The sequence below is a fragment of the Aythya fuligula genome, chromosome W (assembly GCF_009819795.1).
Source record: "Aythya fuligula isolate bAytFul2 chromosome W, bAytFul2.pri, whole genome shotgun sequence".
NCBI lineage: Eukaryota > Metazoa > Chordata > Aves > Anseriformes > Anatidae > Aythya > Aythya fuligula.
The window spans coordinates 5,852,097-5,870,255 of NC_045594.1; the positions used below are offsets into that span (position 1 = coordinate 5,852,097).

General features: G+C 47.0%; 1 protein-coding gene across 1 annotated transcript; it reads left to right on the forward strand.

Moving 5' to 3' along the window:
- Nucleotides 1–1,535: 1,535 nt before the first annotated feature.
- Nucleotides 1,536–12,037, forward strand: LOC116501424 (ATP synthase subunit alpha, mitochondrial-like). The gene is made up of 12 exons (XM_032206976.1): nucleotides 1,536–1,677; nucleotides 2,667–2,745; nucleotides 4,829–4,998; nucleotides 5,775–5,948; nucleotides 6,024–6,190; nucleotides 6,324–6,472; nucleotides 9,425–9,576; nucleotides 9,713–9,937; nucleotides 10,044–10,151; nucleotides 10,683–10,827; nucleotides 11,024–11,174; nucleotides 11,828–12,037. Exons 1-12 carry the CDS (start codon nucleotides 1,618–1,620, stop codon nucleotides 11,907–11,909), a joined length of 1,662 nt encoding a protein of 553 aa, XP_032062867.1. The 5' UTR covers nucleotides 1,536–1,617; the 3' UTR covers nucleotides 11,910–12,037.
- The last annotated feature ends 6,122 nt before the right edge of the window (nucleotides 12,038–18,159 follow it).

Here is an 18,159-nt window from a genome sequence, read left to right on the forward strand (position 1 = left end):
AAAAGAGTTTAGAGGGAACAAAGAAGGGCGATTCAGGAGACTCCATGCAGTCTGGGGTTTCTTGTTCTCCAGATGGTTCTCTTGTTCTCCAGCTGTTAAGGCATGGATGTTTCTGGGTGTTTGCTGTTGTTGTTACATTCAAAGTTGTTTGACCAATGAAAAGTTGTTTTGAAAAGAACTGCTGTGGAGAGAAGGGTATGAGGGGAGCCTGCCCTCAAGATAAAGAAGGCAACAGGATGAAGTTACATCAGTAAAGAAGCAAGAAAAAGAAGTGAAGAGGAACAGGCTGGCAGAATGGAGACCAGGACGGGAACAGGCATTTTGATTGCCTCATGAAGATAGGTTCGGCCAGACTCAGCAAACCGCTCAGAGAAGCTCGTACAGAAAGTCACTGGAAACAGGCGTACTGGAGCTGGAGAGAAGCTCGAGCTGAGAGAAGCGGACCTGTGCACACAACTGCCTCTCGCTGGTAAGCAGTTGCGCATTATGGGGAATCATACGTCCTTAGGAACAGAGGCTGTCCTGGTAACCTTACAGCTTATTCTCCTTATTAACAATTGGACAGTTTATGAGCCTGAAATATGGGACCAAACTGAGGTCAAGGTGTGGGACTCTGCAACTAAAAACGGCAAGGTTGCAGTGGGATTGCTCAACACCTGGCGATCAGTCTCTGAGGCCTTAAAGAGCCATGTGGGACCACAGTCACAAACGTGTGGTTTGCCAGACAGTGAGGGAGCTGCGGGCTCCTTTATTGATCCGACTGCTACGCCACGGGCCCCTCTGCTGCTACAGCCATCGAAGGCTTTTGCTGTCACGCCCCCTGGTGACCTGGACGTGCCTTTTGACCCAGGCCCTATTGGCCTTGAAAAGGAGATGGATATGCTTTTCTTCGATCTGGGAAGAACGGGATACATATGGCCCGAAGACCGAGTTGCTTGACAACTTAAAGCGAGACATATTGTTCAAAAGGAATGGAAAATGGAGACTTGTATATAATCAAGAAAAGGAATGGAAAATGGAGACTGTTAAGTTATGGAACTTAGAGGATCGTTTGTTACCTTTTCTGATTTTACATATATATATGCGTACTCGAGTTTAATAAGTCATGGAACTTAAAGGATTGTTACCTTTCCTGATTGTACGTGTTGTAAATGAGGTCTGAATTCAATCTGAATTTTGTAATATTTATAAAGCAAATATTTCTAAAAGGTATAAAAGGCAAGTAAACAGCGCTGGGTGTGCGGGGAGTCTATGCTCCACCAACACGCACACACAAACATCAAACATTCTAAATATACTGAACATTGCTTTACATACTAAACGCAAGTATGTCTATACACATGTACAATCAGGAAAGGTAACAAACAATCCTTAACAAACAATCCTTTAAGTTCCATGACTTAACAGTCTCCATTTTCCATTCCTTTTGAACAATATGTCTCGCTTTAAGTTGTCAAGCACGCACGAGGAAGGCTGAGTGGCCGGAGGAGTGCTCCGAGCCCTCTCTCCACCCCAGGTGTGGCCTCACCGCCCATCAGGGCGGAGCGCGGCGCCGCCATTTTGTGGAGATAGAGTGGGACTGGTAGCTTCATCTTGTCTGCTTCAGGCGCTACCACCATGTTCTCAACTCGCCTGGCTGGTACCGTCGCCCACTCCTTGATGCGGTATGCTAGCCTGGTGAGTTTGCTTTCTTCTCCGCTCAGTGGGCGCCTGAGGAGGGCTGAGGGAAAGGCGGCTGCCGCCATCTTGGGGGCCGCGGTGATATTGAGCGGCCGCGGCCTCCTCAGCTCGGCTGGGGGTTGGCATGCGGCCCCTGGGGGTCTGGTATGGGGTGGGGGTGAGGGGGGATCGCCTCAGCACCCAGGGGACCGGGCCCTGCTGGGGATATGTTGTTTTGGGGAATGGGGACGGGGGGTAGGGGGCGCCGTGCCCTTCGCTGAAGGTGAAAATTGGCTTGGTTGGGGGGGGGGGGAAGAAGTGGCTGCGTGCTGTTGGGGCTGTGGGGTTTGCGGTGTGTAGCCCTGCTGGGGGGCACCACGAAGGGTGCAGGGAGCTGTCAGGGTCCCCCTCCAACCTGTGTCCCTTGTGGAGGTGAATGCAGAGGCCTTCATGGGATTTCAGAGAAATTGTATTAATACTGCTGTGGAACTGCACTGTGAGCTTCGGGGTATATAACAGCTGTTTAATACATTCATTATCATAACTTTTTTTGTTTTTTTGTGTAATCATATATATTAGCCGTGCTTCATAAATGTTGCCATTAGACTTTACTAAGAAAGGTCAGTCCTCAGAAGACATAACCTTATTTTTCCCCTTGTGCAGATGCACGAGGTCTTCACTGACCTCTTGATGCTGTGGGGAATGGTGGCAGATGAGAGGAGGTGCTGCTGTTGGAGCTGCTGCAATGCTGTGGTGGTGACAGTGTAACACAAGGGCTATGCAAAAAAAATGCAGCAAGTGATTTACTGCAGTCTCTTTTAGTATTTGTGGTTGTTTATTCATGATGGATTCAGTTTTGTAACTGTGAATACAGAGCTTTGATGTTCAATTCAAAATGGAGACGTTAAAATTTCTCAGTATGAGGTTATATATTTAATGTAGTCTCTCTTTAAAATATTTTGTGTGATCAAAGAGGCTGTGCTTATTGAAACAATTACTTATTTTAGGTTTCCAGAAACACCCTGGGTGCAGCAGTTGTTGCTACAAGAAACGTTCATGCTTCTAAAACATGTTTCCAGAAAACCGGTGAGTCAGAAAAAAGGCCTTTATTATAAGAGTACTGCTTAAGACCTTGATCAGTCAGGCAAGGTAATTTGAACTTGGAGTGTGAGGTGCATGTGTCAGCTGACAACATTTGAGGATGCTTATGTATTGCTAGTGTTGGGAAGTGAAATATTAGTTACGCGGTCGTGTCTGTCAGACTTAACTTTAATAATTGTTCAGAGCATGTCCAAACTAATGGAGTGGTCATGTCAGCTGGCTTACTGTCGTGGTTCCGCTCGAATGGGCAGCCGAGCTCCACCACAGCTGCTTTCTCACTCCCCCTCCTCAAAGAGGAATGGGGAGAAAATATGTGAAAAGGGCTCAAAGGTTGAGATAAGGACGAGAAAATCACGCAATAATTATTGTAACGGGCAAAACAGACTCAGCATAAGGAGATAGTAAGATTTATTGCTCATTACTAACAAGCTAGAGAAGTGAGAAACAAATGAAAGAAACCAAAAGCACCTTCCCCCCCCCCCATCCACCCTCTTCCACCTCCTCCCCCCGAGTGGCGCAGGGGAACGGAGGAATGGGGGTTATGGTCAGTCTACAGCACTTCTCTGCTGCTCCTTCTCGGTCACTCTCGTCCCCTGTGCTGTGGGGTCCCACCCACGGGATGCAGTCCTTGATGAACTGATCCGGTGTGGGCTTCCCACAGGCAGTAGCTCTTCCAGAACTGCTCCAGATATGGGTCCGTACCACAGGGTCCATCCCTCAGGAGAAAACTGCTCCAACCTGGGTCCCCTACGGGCAGCAGCTCCTGCCAGATCACCTGCTCCTGCGTGGTCTCTCCACGGGCTACAGGTCCGGCCTGGAATCTGCTCCGGCAGGGGTCTTCCACAGGCGGCAGCCTCTGTCGGTGCAGGGCCACCTGCTCCACCGTGGTACTCCATGGGCTGCAGGGGGACATCCTGCTTCACCATGGTCCTCACCACAGGCTGCAGGGGACTTCTGCTCCGGCGCCTGGAGCACCTCTCCCCCTCCTTCTACACTGGCCTTGGCACCTGCAAGGCTGTTTCTCACTCCCTTCACTCTCCCAGCTGCTGTGTGGCGCAGCGTTTTTTTCCCTGTCTTAAATATGCTCTCACAGAGGCGCAAAACAACATCGCTTATTGTCTCAGCTCTGGAAAACAATGGGGCCCTTCCCAAACATGGGGCAGCTTCTAGATCTTTCTCACAGAAGCCACCCCTATGGCCCCCTGCTACCAAAACCTTGCCACGTAAACCAACTACACTTACTCAGCTTATTTGCCTCCCAAATATCCAATTCAGTCTTTCAGTCCTACAGAATTATCTGAAAAATGACTCAAATCCAATTTCCTGTCTGCTTGTTGGCAACATCAGGGAAAGGATGGCTTTCTCTTGCCCGCTTGAGTTTGACCTTGTGTCCTTAATTATGATAACTCACGTGCCGCTATCATCTTAAGAAGGCAGCAGCACTGCATAGCTGTGCTTTGGTAGCAGTTCGTGTATGATTTTTGACGTGCTTTAGGCTAAGTAAAGGTATTACTAGGAAATAAGTTTCACTATGTTGCTTACTGTTTCCTAGCTGAGGAAATAAAAAGTTGTTGGAGGCATACTGCCAAATTGGAGGAAGATAGAAAATACGTGGTTATAGCTTATATTGAGCAATTTGTTCTGTAAACATATTAAGTGCCTTTAGAATACGCTGGGTTACAAATGAGTCGATGTTTTCATGGGTCTAGTCTAAGTAAATGCACTGCCTGCAGAGAGGGAATGTCTGTGCTTTCTGAGTGAAGTCTAATGGCCCTCCAGACAGAGGGATTGCTAACAGTGTAGGACATAATGAAGGAAATCAATGGCAAAACTAAACAGCCATCAGTGTTTTGATTGATGTCGGTTCAGTGATGAGCTGAAACTGCTTTTATTGGCTGCGAGCACAGAAACTGTTACTTACCTTCTGCAGCATATGTAAGGAAAAACATTCCCTGCTAGAACTTATGGTATACCTGGAAGAGGGTACCTTGGCTTGTGAATTAAAGATGGGCACAGTATAAATTCAGTAAGCCTTAATTTGCGAAGTCTGGTTTGAAATATCTTTTAGGCACTGCTGAAGTATCCTCTATTCTTGAGGAACGTATTTTGGGAGCTGATACCTCTGCTGAACTTGAGGAGACTGGCCGCGTGCTCTCAATTGGTGATGGTATTGCCCGTGTGTATGGCCTAAGAAATGTCCAAGCAGAAGAAATGGTTGAGTTTTCTTCTGGGCTGAAGGTGAGCTTTCACTAAAGCAGTTCATTTATCATTGAAATGAACAGATAACTTTTTAAAGGAGAATCTGAGACTGTGTATGGACTTACCATATGGAGACTTCACAGACTTCATTGTAATGTTAATGTGTAGTAACTAGTTAACTACTAGTCAAATACTACAGAAAGCAAATATTCTTTGAATTTGTAATGCTTTGCTTTTGGTATCGTTATCTTGTTCTTAGCCAACACTTGAGCTTTATTTACTTTCCTCTAGGAAGTGTAAAGAGCTAATTTGGCACAGGATTTTGTTTTCTTTGGTTTTCGGGAGGCTTCTGTGATTCTGCTAGTCCTAAGGGTAGACTAGAGTTAAAAAGCTGACTGTTCCTTGAGACAACTGCAGCATCTCTTCCAGCATTGTTAATGCTCTGGCTTGCCTGAGGCAGATAAGCCAGTTCCCTTGTTAATTCCTTGGTAAGAGAAATGTATTTGAAGCCTACTTATCCTTTCTGGTTTTTATTTGGGAGAGGAATGATTGCTGCAAGTATAATTATGTAGTAAACTAAAGGCTTAGGCAGGTTCTGTCACCAGTATGGGAGAAGATAAGTGTGTTGGACTCAATCCTTGTGGGTCCCTTCCAGCTCAGGATATTCTAGGATTTTGATGTAAGCAGAACATTGATAATTGTTGACAGTGTCCCATATTTCATGCTGGAGACTAATTGCATCAATATTAAAGCATCAAAAATTTACCATAGATATTGGTATCACTTTTCTCATGTTAGCATGATCTTTGTCATAGGGAATGTCCTTGAACTTGGAGCCCGACAATGTTGGTGTTGTCGTGTTTGGTAATGACAGATTGATCAAGGAAGGGGATGTCGTGAAGAGGACTGGTGCCATTGTGGATGTTCCTGTTGGGGAAGAGCTGCTGGGCCGTGTAGTAGATGCGCTAGGCAATCCCATTGACGGGAAGGTCAGTGTAATGCTAAGCATTAAGCTTTCTCCTGTGTGATGCAGACTGCAACAGGGTTTTTTTTTCTCTTTTAAGGGTCCTATTACATCGAAGACACGTAGGAGAGTTGGCTTAAAGGCCCCTGGCATCATTCCCAGAATCTCTGTGCGGGAACCTATGCAGACTGGTATTAAGGCTGTGGACAGTTTGGTGCCAATTGGCCGTGGACAGCGTGAGCTGATCATTGGTGACAGGCAGACTGGGTAAGTTAAATGCCCAAAGAAAAATGTTTCTATAAATAGACTTGAATGCAGTATGCTCTACTGCATGAACCTGAATGCAGCTGGGTGGAGGTTGGGAGGACAATGGGTAGCTTAACCAAACTGTGTTGTACAGGAAAACATCAATTGCAATTGACACGATAATCAACCAGAAACGATTTAATGATGGAACAGATGAGAAAAAGAAGCTGTACTGTATCTACGTTGCCATTGGCCAGAAGAGATCTACTGTTGCGCAGCTGGTGAAGAGGCTCACAGATGCAGGTACAGATCTCAATCATCAGCCTGGCAAATGAGGGCATCCTGTTCTTATAATGTTATGAACTCACAGAATCACAGAATTTCTAGGTTGGAAGAGACCTCAAGATCATCGAGTCCAACCTCTGACCTAACGCTAACAGTCCCCACTAAACCATATCCCTAAGCTCTACATCTAAACGTCTTTTAAAGACTTCCAGGGATGGTGACTCCACCACTTCCCTGGGCAGCCTGTTCCAATGCCTCACAACCTTTTCAGTAAAGAAGTTCTTCGTAACATCTAACCTAAAACTCCCCTGGCGCAACTTAAGCCCATTCCCCCTCATCCTGTCACCAGGCACGTGGGAGAACAAACCAACCCCCACCTCGCTACAGCCTCCTTTGAGGTACCTGTAGAGAGCAATAAGGTTGCCCCTGAGCCTCCTCTTCTCCAGGCTGAACAAGCCCAGCTCCCTCAGCCACTCCTCATAGGACTTGTTCTCCAGGCCCCTCACCAGCTTTGTCGCCCTTCTCTGGACCCGCTCAAGCACCTCGATGTCCTTCTTGTAGCGAGGGGCCCAAAACTGAACACAGTACTCGAGGTGTGCCCTCACCAGAGCCGAGTACAGGGGGACGATCACCTCCCTAGCCCTGCTGGCCACACTGTTTCTTATGCAAGCCAGGATGCTGTTGGCCTTCTTGGCCACCTGAGCACACTGCTGGCTCATATTCAGCTGACTATCAACCATCACTCCCAGGTCCTTCTCTGCCTGGCAGCTCTCCAACTACTCAACTCCCAGCCTGTAGCTCTGCTTGGGGTTATTGCGCCCCAGGTGGAGGACCCAGCACTTGGCCTTGTTGAACTTCATGCAGTTGACCTCAGCCCATCGGTGCAGCCTATCCAGATCCTCCTGCAGAGCCTTCCTACCCTCGAGCAGATCGACACACGCACCTAACTTGGTGTCATCTGTGAACTTACTGAGGGTGCATTCAATGCCCTCGTCCAGATCATCGATGAAGATATTAAAGAGGACCGGCCCCAGCACCGAGCCCTGGGGAACGCCACTAGTGACTGGCCTCCAACTGGATTTGACTCCATTTACCACGACTCTTTGGGCCTGGCTATCCAGCCAGTTTCTAACCCAACGAAGCGTGCGCCAGTCCAAGTCAAGAGCAGCCAGTTTCTTGAGGAGAATGCTGTGGGAAACGGTGTCAAAAGCCTTGCTGAAGTCAAGGTAGACCACATCCATAGCCTTTCCCTCGTCCACCCAGCGCGTCACTTTGTCATAGAAGGAGACCAGGTTCGTCAAGCAGGGCCTGCCTTTCATAAACCCATGCTGACTGGGCCTGATGGCCTGCTTGCCCTGCAAGTGCTGCGTGATGACTCTCAGGAGGATCTGCTCCATGAGCTTCCCTGGCACTGAGGTCAAACTGACAGGCCTGTAGTTTCCTGGGTCTGCCCTCTGGCCCTTCTTGTAGATGGGCGTCACATTTGCTAGCCGCCAGTCAACTGGGACCTCCCCCGATAGCCAGGACTGCTGATAAATGATGGATAGTGGCTTGGCCAGCTCCTCTGCCAGTTCCCTCAGTACCCTTGGGTGGATCCCATCCAGCCCCATCGACTTGTGCACATCCAAGTGCCGTAGCAGGTCACCAACCATTTCTTCATGGATAGTGAGGGCCACATCCTGCTCCCCATCCCCTTCCACCAGCTCGGGGTACTGGGTATCCAGAGAACAACTGGTATTGCCGCTAAAGACTGAGGCGAAGAAGGCATTAAGCACCTCCGCCTTTTCCTCATCTCTTGTAACTAAGTTTCCCCCCACATGCAGTAAAGGATGGAGATTCTCCTTAGTCCTCCTTTTTGTGTTGATGTATTTATAAAAACATTTTTTGTTATCTTTGATGGCAGTAGCCAGATTGAGCTCCAGATGAGCTTTGGCCTTCCTAACTTTGTCCCTGCACAGCCTCGCAACATCCTTATAGTCCTCCCTAGTGGCCTTCCCACTTCTCCAAAGATTATAAACCCTCTTTTTTCTCCTAAGCTCAAGCCACAATTCTCTGTTCAGCCAGGCTGGTGTTCTTCCCTGCCAGCTCGTCTAATTGAAAGTACAGACGAAATTATTTTCTTAAATAAGTAGATTCTTAAATAAGAAGATTCTTAAATAAATAAGTAGATTCTTAAAATCTACAAGTAGATTTTTTACAGCCATTTTCAGGGATGGGACACCTTTTTACTTCATTGGATTAGAAAAGTAGTATGATGCCCTGAAACTGTTGAATTTCTTCTAAAAACATTATCCTTCATGTTTTTTTCATCAGAGTTGGGGGAGTTTCCTCTTGACAGTCAGGCAGGCCTGATTATAAGCTGTGGCCCACAAGTATTTTTATGGACTTAGCGTTTGCTTCATTTGTGCACAAGTCAGTGTGAATGACAACTTAAAGTTTGGTGAAGAGACTTTACTGCCCAAACATAATCCATTATGTGATAGAATCTTCAGAAACAGTTTTTTGTCTGACAAAAAAGCTGCATATATAACAGAGTTTAGAAGAAATTAAGCACCTTACCTCTTGCCTGCTGGTCAAGCAGAATCATACCCAATAGGGAAAAAAGGTATTTTAGTGGCAATTTGTTTTGGACTGTGAAGCAGTGTAGTGCTTTCTTGTAAAAGCTAAGAAATCAGACTTCCAGATCCCTCTCCTCTAGAGCTCAAGGGTGTCTTAGTCAAAGCTTAAGCCTCACTTTAAATGAAAAATAATCTGTGAGTGCTAGACAATAGCTGCTGTAAACTTGTTCTTGACATTTCCTGAGTTAGTCAAGCTAAATGATAGGTTAATATCTGTTGTTCTTTCCTGTAACTAGTGATACTGCCTGGGTTTACTTCAGCAACTAGCACTTGGTATACATGTTGCATTTGCTGATTACTGGCATGATAAGGTAACGTACTTAAGGTGACAAGTCTCTCAAATTCTTTCTAGATGCCATGAAGTACACTATTGTGGTGTCTGCCACAGCATCTGATGCTGCACCCCTTCAGTATTTGGCTCCCTATTCAGGCTGCTCCATGGGGGAATACTTCAGAGACAGCGGAAAGCATGCATTGATCATCTATGATGACTTATCCAAGCAGGTCAGGAAACGTTGCTTTATAGGCCTCATAGTTGAGCATTGATGCTTATAGCTGTAAGATCACCTTAGGCTTAAAAAAAATCCAAATTTTAAATAAGCTACTGAAATCTGAGAGCTTTCTTTTTGCTTCTGCGCAGGCTGTTGCCTACCGTCAAATGTCTCTGCTGCTGCGCCGTCCACCTGGTCGTGAAGCCTACCCAGGTGATGTGTTCTACCTGCACTCCCGCCTGCTGGAGAGAGCAGCCAAAATGAATGATTCCTTTGGAGGTGGCTCTCTGACTGCCCTGCCTGTCATTGAAACTCAGGCTGGTGATGTGTCTGCTTACATTCCAACTAATGTCATCTCTATCACTGATGGACAGGTAGGGCTTACTCTTTGTCTGCCGGTAAGTTACACAGATGTACTGGCATGTCTGAAGGAGGCTTCTGAGCTTCTAACCAGGATAATAAAATAAATCTCTCCTGTAGATCTTCTTGGAAACAGAGCTGTTCTACAAAGGTATCCGTCCAGCTATCAACGTTGGTCTGTCTGTGTCCCGTGTGGGTTCTGCTGCTCAGACCAGGGCTATGAAGCAAGTAAGCATGGAATGATAGCTTCTGTCATCAGATGAGCAGTGTGCAAGCTGTCCAACCCATTTCACTCTTTACAGAGTCATGAATACAAAGGGAATTAAGTTCTGAATTCCTTGGTATTATGAAATAACTTCAGAAAATTCTCAAAGAACAAACTTGTGGGATCTGTGGTATTTCTATCACATGCTGGCAGGAAGCGGGGCATGGGGAGTGGAGGGAAGAGTATCTGTGTAGAGATGTTTGACTAGTCAAAACCAGTCAAAAATAGTCAGTTTAATTATGCTGATCTAGTTGGATACAGAGAATGCTCTCTTAACGCTACACTTCTTAATCCAGATACAAGTTAGATGTATCAATTGTGATACTTTCAGGGAGGAATAACAAGTTATGGCCAGACAGTGTGGGATTTCTTAGAAATGTGATTAATCACCTATTTAGCTGACTTGCAAGAACTGTCAGCTGAAGATGACCCACAGACAACTAGATTCATTTAAAAACTAGGGAAACTCAGTGTGACCTCAACTTTTATTGTAGGTGGCAGGTACCATGAAGCTGGAATTGGCTCAATACCGTGAAGTAGCTGCCTTCGCTCAGTTTGGGTCTGATCTGGATGCTGCCACACAGCAGTTGCTGAATCGTGGTGTGCGTCTGACAGAGCTCCTCAAACAAGGACAGTACGGTGAGTGTCTTGGGTGTAATGTGCCTGCATTCCCTCTTAGTCTGTTGCGTTGGTCTTTGTGGCAGCATGAAGATATCCTTTGGATATTGTAAATGCAGGCTTGACTTGCATAAATACAGCTGATCTTCAGAGAGACTGATACTGATGTATCCTGACACAAGAGTTGCTAATAGTACGGATGTTTTCTTTCATGCAGTTCCCATGGCTATTGAGGAACAGGTTGCAGTTATCTATGCTGGTGTAAGAGGTCACTTGGACAAGCTGGAGCCCAGCAAAATCACTAAATTTGAGAGTGCTTTCCTAGCTCACGTACTGAGCCAGCACCAGACCCTCCTCTCCACGATCAGGTATAATAATTCATCTTAGCTCATCCCAGGGGTGAGAGCTGGAGCACAGATAATGGTCACTGAACTGTAAAGCTAGTGTATCCTTGAACATCAGGCCTTCTGCTGCCTCTGACTGGAGGTTAAATCAGCCTGCCTGCTGTCCTTGTGCTGTTATCCAGAGCTCAGTATCTTGTCTGCAGTTTTTACTCAAGAAATCCAGCTGATGCTTAAAATGAACCTATTTGCATGCTTGTCCTGTAACCTGAAATTGAAATCACTTCAGGCAGTGAGCTGGCATGATTTTGATAGCTGAGTTATTAGACTACTGTAGATGAAGTGCTGCTTGCTGCCTTGTTACTGAGCTGACTGTTGGGATTTGAGTATTTCCATGGTCTTGTCCTGTGACCTGGTTCTAGCTTGCTTTGTCCTGAGTCAGATCTGTGCATTCCACCTCTGTGGCGTAGCTGTACCCAGTTCAGCAAGGCTCTGTTCTGAGAGTATTTGTTGACAAACCTTAGTTCTTAACAGGACTAACTCTTCTTGAGGAGAAGGGATGTTGTGTTAGTAAAGTTTTTTTGTTTGTTTGTTTGTTTGTTTTTTGTTACTTGGGAATTAACTGTACATTCATTTCTGTGTCAGAAGCTCAGAAGCTTAATTGAACTCTCCTTCAACAGGACCGAAGGGAAGATCTCTGACCAGACAGAAGTGAAGTTGAAGGAAATAGTCACAAATTTCCTGGCTACTTTTGAGGCATAAACTCTTAACCATTCAAACAGATAAGGTGTTTTTTGTGCTCACGTGCTCCAGCTCCATTGAAGACTTAAAAGTATGCGTGACTTGAATGTACAGATCTCACTGAGAATAAAAGTTTCCATGTAAAAAGACTTGGATATTCTGTTCTCAATTACTGTCCTTTTGGCTAGCTACTTTAATTACATACGTGCACAACTTCCCTGGACACATGCTTGCTAAAGGAACTCTGAAAAAACAGGGTATGTTTGACTGTTGAGTAGATCAAACTGCCTGTATAAAACCTGGGAGGGGTAGTGATGGGATTTTGTGGCTGACTGCAGTTCCCATCGTGACAATTGAGGGTTGCTCTTGTTGCTTTCATTGTTTTTGCTAGACAGATGATGTCAGAGGAAGGCATACATCTGTGGAAGTTGTCAAGCTGCTGTCTTGGCATGGGTGGTAGTTAATACTTCACAGTATTCTTATCCTCTCACAGTCTAATACTGTGACAGACTATTTCTTAGAACTGCTAAGTCATGCTCCTCGTGCCTGGCTTTCAGAAGATGTATTCTTTCAGAACTGATTGTCCCTGTGTCTCAGGACACCTGCACATTTAGCTGTTACGTTAACTGTGAGGGATTTAAATACTACCTTCCTCTGTGGTTTGCTGTAGTTCTGTCAATAAGCTTCAGTCACAACTGGTTTGTAGGAAGATTAAATATCAAAGCATTTGTTCCATTCCTGACTCTCTGATCCACTCAAACCTTGGATAAAACAGCACTTCTTTTCAGTCTGTCACGCACTTCGTTCGTCTCCACCCACTCCCCTTGCAGAGAGTACGGAACCACGGATCGGAACTCTGCACTTGCTTTGCAGCAATGCTGTCTCTCACACAGCACAATCGCACACAGAGGCCTCTCACACATCTCATTCATACCACAGGAATATAATTTGGAATGATAACCAACCCAACAAGTATTGTCTCTGAGTTCTTTGTGAAGTGACTTGTAACACTTTGTTTCAAACCCTTACACTTACACAAATACTTTCAACACAAAATACATACATAAAAACACATACAATTATTAACACTCCAGTTAGTATCCCTCCAGCAGCTGAAAACATACCGTTTGTCTACAGTTTCAGGAGATCTTTGCTCCTGCGGTGAGCAGCTGAGAGTGGAGTCCCCTCTGAGCAAAACACTCAAGGTGCACCTAGGGGCGTCCACGCTGCAGCCGATCCCACAGCTGAGCAGAGTGTCTCCTGCCTGGCTCACCAAAATGACTCACAGAAAGCTGACCCCACAATCCGTAAGATTGTAAAGTAGGTATGTTTACTCAGTTCCGTGCAGCACGGGGCGGGTAGTCCCACCAAAGTCGTGCACACCTAATGTGGCAACTTGCTTTAGTAAAGAGTTACATATACATGAACATTCCTATACATATGCATAACCTGTCCCTTTGTGAACAGTCCTCCTTATCTCAGACCCCTTGATTAAAGTCCCAACCATGAGGTTGTTTTTGATCTGGTTCTTGGGGTCCAAGAGGCTCCTGTTATCTGGTGGTATAAGTGCAGCACAGGCACAAATTAGCACATATGCATTCTTAATCAATTGCTCTCTAATTTCTAATTCCAGTGTTTCAGCTTGCTCTTTTCCGGATCCACGGGTATTCTACTATTAATGTTCAAAGCCTGACAGACCCTGTCCTCTGTGGATCAAAATACATGGGGTCTTAAGGGTTCTTTTGGTCATTCTATCATATAATACTGGATCATTTTTAATTTACTCTTTAATTTTCTGGGGCCCCTATTGTTCCAATTTCTAATCATTATTCATAATGGACTTTCTGGTGGTATATCTGGTAATTTGCTCCCTTCCTGGTCCTCGGTCTTCGATTTTATCTGACCCATCTGGGAATTTTACTAGTGGCAATTCCCACAGCCCTTGGTTGCCCCCAGTGAGAGTGTCTTGCAGGGGGTTTAGGACCTGTCACCCACCCACGTATCCCCGAATTTTATAGGAACCACTTCTATAGAATCACTCCCTTCACCGGCCAAATCCCCCGCAGGAGATTAGAACCGGTGAGAAAACAAAAAGACCTCCACGCTGACTTTAGAAGTCTCAGTTACGCTCTCACACACACAAACACTGGCAACCGCACCTTTACCCAACCAAACGGTATCCGGAAACACGACTCTGTTGTCTTTGTCCGGATCCCAACCGAACAGTATCCGCAAACACTTACGACTCCCGTCTTCGTCTGGATCTTCGCGCGCAGAATTACGGGAAAAAAAAACAACAGCCGGCAAGGGAGCTCAAAAAAAAACAAATTCTTTGCTTACCTTTATTCTGGTTTAGGATGGCATTAGTCCCGACCAGACTCAAACAGGAGCCACCAAATGGTGGGGCGCCTCTCCTAGATCAAATCAGAATTCAGGAACCATAGCCATCCCGGACGAGCCCCCAAATTGTTAGAAATGGCTCATTCTTCAAAATAGGATTAAATAAAAAAATAGGATTTATTAAAAGAATAGAGGTAAGCAAACAGCACTGGGTGCACCGGGAGTCTCCGCTCCACCAGGACGCACACCAGTTACATCGAGCAGCTGATTTTTATGCTCCTAGGCTAATACATATTCATTACTACTTCTAAAAAAAATAGGCTATTATAATTAGCTTCCGGGTTTCAGTCCCTCCTACTGGAGCATGCGCATCAGTCTCCGGTGGTCCCTCTGGGGGTCTCTAGGGGTCTTTCATGCTGAAGGCTCGTAGTCTTCCTCTCCAAGTTTTTTTCTTGTCCTTCCCCTTTGTACTCCTTGGCACCGTGTCAAGTTTACACAGCATCCCCTGCAGGTCTTGTCTCCCAGCCGTCCTTCAGCTTCTTTTTTTCTTCTTCTTAATCTCTTGGCCACCTGGCCAGATATCAGAGGCCTGCATAGTATCCCATAACAGTCACTAGTTGTTATCAGTTGTTCTGAAACCCCCAGACATCAAAGACTTCATACAAACACAAATAGCTTTCTTATTGACACTTCACGAGTAATTAAAACATTCTTCACCAGCCATTCACAGGGACAGTCACACCTATAGCAGTGTTAAATTAATCTCGAAGAAGACAGAAAAAAGGCTGTAACTGTTAGAAATTCGGAATAACAAAAGCAAACAGGTTCATAAATTTGAGGAGTATTTTCTGAAGACTTGATAAATTGACTAGAATGAGGGGCAGACTGGGACACACTGCATCTGTGGTTCAAGAATTAAATTGCCAGTGCAGGGCCCAGAGGCAGACAGGACTGTTCTTTATTGACACGAATTGTTAAAACATTCCTCACACTGGCCTATTGTAGCTGTCCTGTGTTAGAGGCTGTGAATCAGGCTATCCTGAGTGCAGTTGGTGTCCATCTGCTTTCATCTTCCATCCCTGTTCTGAGGCCAGTGTCTGCTCACCTCATGCAGTGACACTGAACTTGGGGTGGGAGTGTGGCTGACACTAAACTCAGGTGCCCTAAAGCCCTCCCCAAGCCCTCTGCAGCTGTGGCTGAGGCTGTGGGTTAGGGCTGTGTGGTGAGCTCAGCTCTGCAGGTCTCTGCCCCCATCCCAGCTTATGAAGCTGCAGCCGAAGCCCGGGGCTGCAGCAGCATGCCGGAGGCAGGGTTCCAGGACTGCTTCTGGGTGAGTTGGGACTCCAGCCAGGAAAAGGGGGGGGGGGGGGGTGTCTTGTCCTGCCTCTGGGTGCTCCACAGTTCCTGTAGTGCTTCTCGGGGGCACCCCTGCGTGTGTGTGTGTGTGGGGGGGGGGTTGGGGGCTGCTTCCTCGCTTTGCTGCTGATGAGCTGTAGGGGAAAGAAAAGGCAGGGCATGGGGAATGCTGCAAGTTCTTTGGGGTGTGAACTGTGCTTTTGGGCCTACAGAAGTGCTGAGCAGCCACTCATCCCCTTCAGAGCATTGGCACCAAGGCTTTGCAGTTCCCCTGAGCATGCTGGCTTTCGTTTGGGTACAGTAATCAGGAACCAAGCAGCAAGGCTTGGGCTCCGATAAATCCAGTGATGCCCAGGAAGCAGCCTTGCAGGATAAGGAGAAGGTGCATGGGTCCCAGAGGAGCCAGTGTTGGGATTTTGGCTGCAGCGTGCTGTGGGATACAAGGGTATGAGCATGGCACTGTGCTCATGTGATGCTCAGCATCCTGTGTGTGTATTGAACCAGCTTTGCGTGCCTGGCAGCAATTCCTCAGCCGCTCATTGCCAAGAAACTTTCACAGCTCTCCCTTTGCTTTGCAAACGTGTGGGAGGGGAGAGCTGCTGGGGTGGTGGTGGTGGCAGCGTTCCCCCAGGCACCTAGCACCCATCCAGTGCAGATGGCTGTGCTGGGGCTGGCAGAAATAACCGCAGTGTTGAACTGCTGTTTCATTATGCTTTGGTGGCATGTTGGGTTGCAGAAGAGATCTTTGTTCCATTTACAGCAAGTAAGGCTATTTACTAAGTAATTTTTAATCTGGGAACAAACCCTTGATGTTACTGGGGTTTCTGCTTGGATTTTTCCTTCTGAAGCCTGCAGGCTCCTTCCTGGTGGGAAGCTCCGCACTGGTGGGGTTGGGCAGCCAGGGCAGAGCTGGGATGGGAGCGTGGCAGTGCTGCCTCAAGGCCCCACTGCAGTCAATTTGCCTATGGACAGGGCAGGTATGGCCTCTGGGCAGCTGTTGTGGTTTAACCCACCTGGCAGCTAAACACCACACAGCTGTTTACTCATCCTCCCCCCTCCCTCTCTGGGATGAGGGAGAGAAATAGGAAAGTGAAGCATGTCAGTTGAGATAAAGACAGTTTATTAAGACAGGAAAATAATAATAACAATAATAACTTCTCCTCAAGAAACTGGCTGCTCTTGGCTTGGACTGGCGCACGCTTCATTGGGTAAGAAACTGGCTGGATAGCCAGGCCCAAAGAGTCGTGGTAAATGGAGTCAAGTCCAGTTGGAGGCCAGTCACTAGTGGCGTTCCCCAGGGCTCGGTGCTGGGGCCGGTCCTCTTTAATATCTTCATCGATGATCTGGACGAGGGCATTGAGTGCACCCTCAGTAAGTTTGCAGATGACACCAAGTTAGGTGCGTGTGTCGATCTGCTCGAGGGTAGGAAGGCTCTGCAGGAGGATCTGGATAGGCTGCACCGATGGGCTGAGGTCAACTGCATGAAGTTCAACAAGGCCAAGTGCTGGGTCCTCCACCTGGGGTGCAATAACCCCAAGCAGAGCTACAGGCTGGGAGTTGAGTGGTTGGAGAGCTGCCAGGCAGAGAAGGACCTGGGAGTGATGGTTGATAGTCAGCTGAATATGAGCCAGCAGTGTGCTCAGGTGGCCAAGAAGGCCAACAGCATCCTGGCTTGTATCAGGAACAGTGTGGCCAGCAGGGCTAGGGAGGTGATCGTCCCCCTGTACTCGGCTCTGGTGAGGCCGCACCTTGAGTACTGTGTTCAGTTTTGGGCCCCTCGCTACAAGAAGGACATCGAGGTGCTTGAGCGGGTCCAGAGAAGGGCGACAAAGCTGGTGAGGGGCCTGGAGAACAAGTCCTACGAGGAGTGGCTGAGGGAGCTGGGCTTGTTCAGCCTGGAGAAGAGGAGGCTCAGGGGCGACCTTATTGCTCTCTACAGGTACCTCAAAGGAGGCTGTAGCGAGGTGGGGGTTGGTCTGTTCTCCCACGTGCCTGGTGACAGGATGAGGGGGAATGGGCTTAAGTTGCGCCAGGGGAGTTTTAGGTTAGATGTTAGGAAGAACTTCTTTACTGAAAGGGTTGTTAGGCATTGGAACAGGCTGCCCAGGGAAGTGGTGGAGTCACCATCCCTGGAAGTCTTTAAAAGACGTTTAGATGTAGAGCTTAGGGATATGGTTTAGTGGGGACTGTTAGCGTTAGGTCAGAGGTTGGACTCGATGATCTTGAGGTCTCTTCCAACTTAGAAATTCTGTGATTCTGTGAACAATAATGATGATAACAGTGCTACTAATAATAATGTGTATGAAAACAAGTGATGCACAATGCAATTGCTCACCACTCAATGACCGATGCCCAGCCTAACCCTGAGCAGCCGGCCCCCTCCCCCCGGCTAGCCACCCCTATATATTGTTTAGCATAATGTCAGATGGGATGGAATACCTCTTTGGCCAGTTTGGGTCAGCTGTCCTGGGTCTGTCCCCTCCCAGCTCTTGCTGCAGGACAGAGTGAGAAGCTGAAAAGCCCTTGGCTTGGTGTTAAGTACTGCTCTGCAACAATTAAAACATCAGCATGTTAT